Source organism: Cebus imitator, unplaced genomic scaffold (assembly GCF_001604975.1).
Source record: "Cebus imitator isolate Cc_AM_T3 unplaced genomic scaffold, Cebus_imitator-1.0 Scaffold473, whole genome shotgun sequence".
Classification (NCBI taxonomy): Eukaryota; Metazoa; Chordata; class Mammalia; order Primates; family Cebidae; genus Cebus; species Cebus imitator.
Window position 1 is genome coordinate 1,516,516 of NW_016107788.1, and position 9,176 is coordinate 1,525,691.

Consider the following 9,176-nt stretch of genomic DNA (forward strand, 5'->3'; position numbering starts at 1 on the left):
GCCTCCTGGGTTCAAGTAATTCTCCTGCCTCAGCCTCCCGAGTAGCTGGGACTACAAGCGTATGCTACCATGCCCAGCTAATTTTTGTATTTTTAGTAGATACGGGGTTGCATCATGTTGACCTGGCTGGTCTCGATATCTTGACCTCGTGATCCACCCGCCTCGGCCTCCCAAAGTGCTGGGATTATAGGCGTGAGCCACCGGCCTGAGTAGTTCTTTTTTATAGAAAGACATTACGCGTTCCAAGGACTGGAGTCCATTCATGACCAGGAAAGAAGTACCTTTCTCCCTGGGGATAACGCCATTAAAAATACTTAGCCGGGCGTGGTGCGGGTGTCTGCAATCCTAGTTTCTCGGGAGGCTGAAACAGGAGAATCGGTAGAACCCAGGATTCGGAGGTTCCGCTGAGCCGAGATCGACCTACTGCACTCCAGCCTGAGCCACAGTGCAAGACTCCGTCTAAAAAGAAAAAAAAAATGTAAATAAGAATTTTTTTTTTTTTTTTTAAAGACGGGGTTTCACCATGTTGGTCAGGCTGGTCTTGAACTCCCGACCTCAGGTAATCCTCCCGCCTTGGCCTCCAAAGTGCTTGGATTACAGGTGTGAGCCACCGTGCCCGGCCAAGAAAAAATTTTAAAAATTAAAGAAAACAATAAATCAATGGGGGAGGGGGTTGGAGCCACCCGCTCTCCTGCCCCAACTCTCCACCTTCCTCTCCTCCCTCACCTTCCACCCCGAGCCCTAGGCCCACCGCACCTAGCTCTCTCTTGTTGATCTACCTGTACATTGCCTCCTCCCCGACCCCAACGCCCCATAGAATATGAGACTTTCCAGGTCAGCGTCTGGATCTCAGTCCTCTTCCACCGCAGTCTCCCAGACCCCAGGCAAGCATGAAATCCAGGATGCTACATGAAGAATCAAGTACAAGTGCATGGGGCTGGGTGACCCCAAGCTTAGTCTCAGGGAGAGGGAAGTTGGTCTTCTCCCAAGAATCCGTGGGCCAACCCATTGCAAGTTACAAACTAGCATGAGTCCATTCGCTGGAGCCTGGTGCTCTGAAGACTGGTGGTGGGGGGTGTCACGTTGGGCATAGAACTGGAATCCTGAACAGGAGGAGTCCACTGAGAACACTGGGGGGATGACCTGGGCCAGCACCTCTCCCCCGTGCCCCCCCATGGGGGCCCAGTGGTTGGGTCCTTTGTGAGACAGGCTGAGAGGACAGTGGACCCTGAGGGTCTGTGGTTAGAGTAGGTGGGAAGTCTCAGAGGAAGGAGCCCCTGGGAGCCAGACCCCCACGCCATGGCGAGCGTGGTGGTCAAGACGATCTGGCAGTCCAAAGAGATCCATGAGGCTGGGGACACCCCCGCGGGGGTCGAGAGCTGCTCCCAGCTAGTCCCTGAGGCTCCCCGGGGGGTTACCAGCCCGGGCAAGGGGATCCCCAAGAAAAAGAAGGCCGTGTCGTTCCACGGGTGGGTTTGTCGCACCCTGCCGGGGATGGTTCTAACGCCCAGCACTGCCTCCAACAGAGCAGGAGTCCTACTGTGGGTGCTGGAGGAAGGGGAGGGGGAAAAGCCAGCAGGTGGGGGTCAGGAAACAGGACAGCAGTGAAAGAGACAAAAAGCAGCAGGGAGGTAGAGAGGAAGAGGAAGGTAGTGGGGATGAATGGAAGGAAGAAAAAGCCAGTGGGGAGGGAAGAAGGGAGGCTAGTGAATGAAGAAACGCGGCCGGGAAGGAGAAGGGAGAAGAAAGTAGGCAGTGGGGCCGGGCGCGGTGGCTCACGCCTGTAATCCGAGCACTTTGGGAGGCCGAGGTGGGCTGTTCACAAGGTCAAGAGATCGAGACCATCCTGGCCAACATAGTGAAACCCTCTCTCTACTAAAAATACAAAAATTAGTGGGGTGTGGTGGCACCTGCCTGTAATCCCAGCTACTCAGGAGGCTAAGGCAGGAGAACCACTTGAACCCAAGAGGCGGAGGTTTCAGTGAGCCAAAGACAGCACCGCTGCACTCTAGCCTGGGCGGCAGCTCACACTGTAATCCCAGCACTTTGGGAGGCCAAGACGGGCAGATCGCCTGAGGTCAGGAGTTCAAGACCAGCATGACCAATATGCAGAAACCCCTGTCTCTACTAAAAATAGAAAATTAGCTGGGCGTGGTGGTGCATGCCTGTAATCCCAGCTACTCGGGAGGCTGAGGCAGGAGAATCACTGGAACCTGGGAGGCGGAGGTTGCAGGGAGCCAAGTGCACCACTGCACTCCAGCCTGGGCGACAGATCGAGACTCCATCTCAAAAAAAAGAAAGAAAGAAAGTAGTTATCAGGGAGGAGAAGAAAGTAGGCAGCAGGGACAGAGGGAGAAACAGGTAGCAGTGATGTTGGAGTCACAGGGGATGAGCTATGCAGAAAGGAAGGCAGGAGGGGCCAGACCACCAGGGGCTGCATCTTGACCTTTCTGCCTGTTTCTCCTCGGCAGGGTGGAGCCCCCGATGTCCCACCAGCCCATGCACTGGTGCCTGAACCTCAAACGGTCGTCAGCCTGCACCAATGTGTCACTGCTCAACCTGGCTGCCATGGAGCCCACCGACTCCTCGGGGACAGACTCAACAGTGGAAGACCTCAGCGGCCAACTCGCACTGGCCGGGCCCCCTGCCTCCCCCACCCTGCCCTGGGTTCCAGATGACCCAGACATCTCGGAAATCCTGGTGAGGGCCCCCCACACCACCCTCTGGGGAAGACCGAGGTCCTCCAGGTGCTGGTAGCAAATACTTAGGACGGGGTAGTATGTTTTGGATTTGGAATGAGAACGTTCTGGTCGCTTTTTGAGACCCAGACGAACTAACAAGGATCTGCCTCCTCCTTTGCTGACAGCCATCCGTGAATCTGGGAGTTGGTCTTTTTTTTTTTTTTTCCAGAGACAGTCTCACCATGTTGCCCAGGACGGTCTCAAACTCCTGGGCTCAAGGGATCCTCCCACCTCGGCCTCCCACATCCTGGGGTTACAGGCATGAACCACCGCGCCTGGCCTGGGTGTAGGTCTTTTAGTTCATACAGTCACTCCCAAATGTCCCCAATGAGGCCGGGCTCAGGAACCAGCCGTAACCCTGCACTTGGGGAGCTCCCCGTCTGGTGGGGGACAATAGACACAGACTAGGGTAAGAAATTCTGTAATAGAGGAGAAGAGGCCCTCAAGCCAGGCTGGGGGTATCATGGAAAGCTTCCTGGAGGAGGATGTGTTGCAACCTGACTTTAGCGAATGAATAGGAGTTCTCTGATGGGAGTCACCTAAGAATCTGGGACAAAACTGAGAGGTGAGCAAGATTTAGAGAGCTTTAGGAAATTTCTGGCAAAAGTATAGAGAGTTACAGCTTGGTCCTTTAACTCCCAGAATCTCTGTTCCTCACCCCACCTGGTTTCCCCTGGGCCAGGCCTGAAATGGCTCCACCAGATACTGAGATACTGAGAACTACACTAACAATGGCCTTCTTTTTTTTTTTTTTTTTTTTTTTTTTTGAGACAGAGTCTTACTCTGTCCTCCTGGCTGGAGTCCAATGGCACAGTCTTGGCTCACTGCAACCTCCATCTCCTGGGTTCAAGTGATTCTCCTGCCTCAGCCTCCTGAGTAGCTGGGATTACAGGTGCCTACCACCGTGCCTGGCTAATTTTTGTATTTTTAGTAGAGACAGGGTTTCACCATCTTGGCCAGGCTGGTCTGGAACTCCTGACCTTGTGATCCACCCTGTCGGCCTCCCAAAGTGCTGATATTACAGGCATGAGCCACCAGCCATGATCTTAATGCTGTTGAGATTCAGTAGCATTTACTGTGCACTTTCTATGTTCAGGGAGCCCCAGTTTACCCATCTGTAAAATGGAGATGCATGCATTTTGTTCCTGTATTTTTAAATTTTATCTATTTTTGAGTCAGGGTCTTGCTCTGTCTCCCAGGCTGGAGTGCAGTGGTGCGATTACAGCTCCCTGCAGCCTCCAGCTCCTGGGCTCCAAGGATCCTCCCATCTCAGACCTCAGTAGCTGGGACCACAGGCACACACCTGGCAAAATTTTTTTTTAAATGTTTTTATAGAGACAGGGTCTCGCAATGTTGACCAGTCTGGTCTTGAACTCCTGGATTCAAGCGATTCTCAGGCCTCAGCCTCCCAAAGTGCTGGGATTACAGGTGTGAGCTGTTGTGCCCAGCCACATTTATTCTTTTTAACAAATATCTCTTTTTATTTATTTCTTTTTTGAAAGAGTCTCACTCTGTGACCAATCTGGATTGCAGTGGTGTGATCTTGTCTCACTGCAAACTCCGCCTCCCAGGTTCAAGTGATTCTCCCACCTCAGCCTCCCAAGTAGCTGGGACTAAAGGCACATCACCACGGCTGGCTAATTTTTGTATTTTAGTAGAGATGGGGTTTCGCCATGTTGGTCAGGCTGGTCTTGAACTCCCGACCCCTGGTGGTCCACCCACCTCGGCCTCCCAAAGTGCTGGGATTACAGGCGTGAGCCACTTCACATGGCCACAAGCTGGATCTTGAAGGTAAGTAAAGTAGTCCCCAGACGGAAGACAGGGAAAGGTGTCCCAGCTCCCAGGAACAGCATGTGCAGAGGGACAGGAACTGAAACTAGCCCAGAATAGGACAGGTAGCTTCAACGTGGTCCCTGCAGCTGGTGTGTGGTATGTGAGAGAGAGGCTGGTGGAAGGGGAGGGCACGGGCCACACAAACTGAGTGACATGGGCATTTTCCTGACAGCAGTGGGGAGCCAGCGTGGGTTCAGGAGGGAGAGAGGAACAACTCAGGATTTTGGCTCCGTCCCATTTACTGAGCTCCAGCCAAGTGCTGTGCTGCATCCCTTATGGTGGGAAACTTGTTTTTCTCTCTTTAAAGTTCTGTAAGGGAACTGGTATCGTTAACGCAGTTAGAAACAGAAAAGGGACTGAAGCAGTCCAGCAGTGCAGGCCTGTAGTCCCAGCGACTCAGGAGGCTGAGGCAGGAGGATGGCTTGACCCCAGGAATTGGAGGCTGCAGTGAGCTGTGATTACATCACTGCGCTCCAGCCTGGGCAACAGAGCGAGACCCTAGAGTCCCTGCCTCTAAAAAAACCAGCTAAGGACCCAGCACGGTGGCTCACAGCTGTAATCCCAGAACTTTGGGAAGTCAAGGCAGGCAGATCACCTGAGGTCAGGAGTTTAAGACCAGCCTGAACAATATAGTGAAACCCCATCTCTACTAAAAATACAGAAAAGTAGCTGGGTGTGGTGGCGTGTGCCTGTAATCCCAGCTACTCGGGAGGCTGAGGCAGGAGAATCGCTTGAACCCAGGAGGTGGAGGTTGCCCTGAGCCGAGACAGTGCCATTGTACTCCAGCCTGGGCAACAAGAACGAAACTCCATCTCAGGAAAAAAAAATACCCCACTAAGGTAGACAGCAGTGTAGTAACGTCCGCATGATCAAGGTTGGCGAGCTGGTAAGGAGCGGGAGCAGGATAAGAAGGTGCTGCTCTTGTCACTAATGCAAAAGCCTTTCTCTCCCCAGGACTCCCCTGGGCTGAGCGGGGCATGTTTGAAGGGGAGACACTGAGTCAGGAGAGGAGGCTGGGCAAGGGTCCAGGGAAGGAGGAGGAGCTGCAGGGAAGAGAAGAGGGCGGAGTCGGGTCTGGGAAGGATGCCTGGGAGACACCTCCTCCCCGCGACAGCAGAGCTCTCCCCCCATCTCAGGGAGTGTCTCCCGGGCAGCACTTGCAGCCGTCTGCCTCCCACCAGAGCTATTTCTGAGTCACATCCCCCAGTGGATCGTGAAGCCAGAGAAAGTGCCCCAGGCAGCCAGGATTGAGGTCTGGCACAGCCGCCAGCTCGATGTGGGGCTGCAGGGGACTGCCAGCCTCTCAGGGGCTTCAAGTTCCTCCTCTGTGGAATGGAAAAAGTACTGACCTTGGGTGCATGCTGGAGAGGCGAGGGGGGCCACAGGAGCGGGAACCAGCACCCAGTACCCGAGCTGCACCCAGAGAGAAGGTGGGGACAGGTGGAGAGACCCAGAGAGAGAGGATGGAGACCCAGAGATGGAGTGGGACAGAGACCAAGAGAGGAGGACAGAGACCCAGAAATAGGTGGACAGAGACCCAGAGAGAGGGGATGGAGACCCAGGAGAGGGGGACAGAGACCCAGAGAGAGAGAGAGAGAGAGAAAGGGACAGAGACCCAGAGAGATTAGGAGAGAGACTCAGAGAGAGCAGAACAGAGGCCCAGAGAGAGAAGGAAAGACTTTCAGAGGGTTGAGGGACAGAGGCTCTGGGGGGAGGAAGAGATGGGTCCGTGTGAGAGAGATGGAGACTCAGAGATGGAAGAAGAGATGAGCCAGGGCTGGGAATGGTGGCTCACGCCTGTAGTCCGAGCACATTTTTTTTTTTTTTTTTTTTTTGAGAGACGGAGTTTTGCTCTTGTTCCCAAGCTGGAGTGTAGTGGCGCAATCTTGGCTCACTGCAACCTCTAGCAAACCAAATCTAGCTACCTCCCGAGTAGCTGGGGTTACAGATATTTCCCACCACACCTGGTTAATTTTCTATTTTCAGTAGAGACAGGATTTCTGCAAGTTGGTCAGACTGGTCTCGAACTCCCAACCTCAGGAGATCTGCCCACCTCCACCTCCCAAAGTGCTGGGAGTACAGGCGTGAACCACCGAGCCTGGCCATCCCAGTACTTTTGCGAGGCTGAAGTGGGTGGATCACTTGAGGCCAAGAGTTCAAGACCAGCCTGGCCAATATGATGAAACCCCATGTCTACTAAAAATACAAAAATTAGTGGGGCGTGGTGGCAGGCGCCTGTACTCTCAGCTACTCAGGTTGCAGTGAGGCAAGACCATGCCATTGCACTCCAGCCTGGGCAACAGAGCAAAGACTCCGTCTGAAAAAAAAAGAAAAAAGAAACGTTCCTCTCATGAAGCAGTCTCTTACCTCACATATCATGGATTCTACTTTATTCTATTTTGTTTTTATTTTTTTATTTTTGAGACAGAGTCTCACTCTGTCACCCAGGCTGGACTGCGGTGGTATGATCTCGGCTTACTGCAACCTCTGCCTCCCTGGTTCAAGAAATTGTCCCACCTCAGCCTCCTGGGTAGCTGGCATTACAGGCATGCACCACCATTCCCAGCTAGTTTTTGTAATTTTTGTAGAGACAGGGTTTCTCCATGTTGGCCAGGCTGGTCTTGAACTCCTGACCTCATATAATTCACCCATCTTGGCCTCCCAAAGTGCTGAGATTACAAGCATGAGCCACCATGCCCAGCCTGTCTTATTCTATTTTCTGGGTGTGAGTCACTAAGTCCAGCTCATACTCAAGTGAGGCAAATAAGGCTCTACATTTTAAAGGAATGTCAAAGAATTTATGGACACATTTTAAACCATCACATTTTGTGCGATTTTTGTAGCTGCCCTTTATTGGGATGAGGAAGTTCCTTTCTAGTTTGTTGAGGGTTTTTTTCATGAGCAGGTGTTATATCTTGTCAAAAGCTTTTTATCTACTGACATGATCATGTCGTTTTCCCTTTTATTCTATTAATATGATATGTAACATTTGTTTATTTTTAGAGACAGCGTCTTGTTCTGTTGCCCAGGTTGGAGTGCAGTGGTGCCATCATAGTTCACTGCAGCCTCAACCTCCCAAGGAGCGGAGACCACAAGTACATGCCACTGCACCCAGATAATTTTTCAATTTTTTTTGTAGAGATGGAGTCTCACTACATTGACCTGGCTGGTCTAGAATTCCTGGTCTAAAATGATCCTCCTGTCTCAGACTCTTAAATTGTTGGGAATACAGGCATGAGCCACCACACCCAGTCATTGATTGATTTTAGTATGTTGAACCAACCTTGCATTCCTGGGATCATTCCCACTTGGTCACGATGTATAACCCTTTTTACATGCTGCTGGATTTGGTTTGCTAGTATTTTGTTGAGGATTTTTGCGACTATATGCATAAAGGATGTTTGTCTGTGGTTTTCTTTTCTTGTGATATCTTTGTTTGGTATCAGGGAAATACTGTCAAATATTTCCTGAGTTAGAAACTACTCCTATTTTTTGGTAGACTTTGAAATGGATTGCCAATTTTTTTTTTTTTTTTTTTGAGATGGAGTCTTGTTCTGTCACTCAGGCTGGAGTGCGGTGACACAATCTCAGCTCACTGCAACCACCACCTCTGTAGTTCAAGCAATTCTTCTGCCTCAGCCTCCCAAGTAGCTGGGACTACAAGTGTGTGCCACCATTCTTAAGTTTCGTATTTTTGGTAGAGATGGGGTTTCACCATATTGGCCAGGCTGGTCTCAAATTCCTGATCTTGTGATCTGCCCACCTCAGCCTCCCAAAGTGCTGGGATTATAGGTGTGAACCACATCACCTGGCCAATTCTTTTTTTTTTTTTTTTAATGATTAATAGGATTGACTGCTAAACTCATCTGGTGCTAGGCTTTTCTTTGTTGGAAATTTTAAAACTTATTTTTACTAATTCAGACTCTTTACTTGTTATGGGTCTTTTCAGACTTTCTAGGCCTTGAGTCAGTTTTGATAGTTTGTGTGCTTCCAGACGTCTTTCCATTTTATCTAGATTATCTGATTTGTTGGCATACAATTGTTCATAGTCTTCCCTTATAATCATTTTTATTTCTGTACAGTTGGTAGTAATGTCTCCTTTTTCACTCTTGACTTTTGTAATTGGAGTCTTTTTTCTTGGTCACTCTAGATAAAGATTTGTCAATTTTGTTGATCTATTTAATAAACCAACTGTGGTTTTGTGGATTTTTATTATTTTCACATTCTCTATTTCATTTTCCTTCTGCTCTAATATTTATCATTTCCTTCTGTTAGTTTTGGATTTAGTTTACTCTTTTTCTATTTTCTTTTTTTTTTTTTTGAGACGGAGTTTCGCTCTTGTTACCCAGGCTGGAGTGCAATGGCACGATCTCGGCTCACCACAACCTTCACCTCCTGGGTTCAGGCGATTCTCCTGCCTCAGCCTCCTGAGTAGCTGGGATTACAGGCACACACCACCATGCCCAGATAATGTTTTGTATTTTTAGTAGAGATGGGGTTTCACCATGTTGACCAGGATGGTCTCGATCTCTTGACCTCGTGATCCACCCGCCTCGGCCTCCCAAAGTGCTGGGATTACAGGCTTGAGCCACCGCGCCCGGC

The 9,176-nt window shown here is 50.5% G+C and overlaps 1 protein-coding gene across 1 annotated transcript in view; it reads left to right on the forward strand.

Annotated features, from left to right (window-relative positions):
- Nucleotides 1-1,270: 1,270 nt before the first annotated feature.
- TSKS (testis specific serine kinase substrate) overlaps nucleotides 1,271-9,176 on the forward strand; it is a 24,217-nt gene continuing 16,311 nt past the window's right edge. The window contains exons 1-2 of the mRNA XM_017512620.2: nucleotides 1,271-1,469; nucleotides 2,472-2,700. Coding sequence (XP_017368109.1) covers nucleotides 1,300-1,469; nucleotides 2,472-2,700 — 399 coding nt within the window. The 5' untranslated portion in view covers nucleotides 1,271-1,299. The remainder of the gene's footprint in view (nucleotides 1,470-2,471; nucleotides 2,701-9,176) is intronic.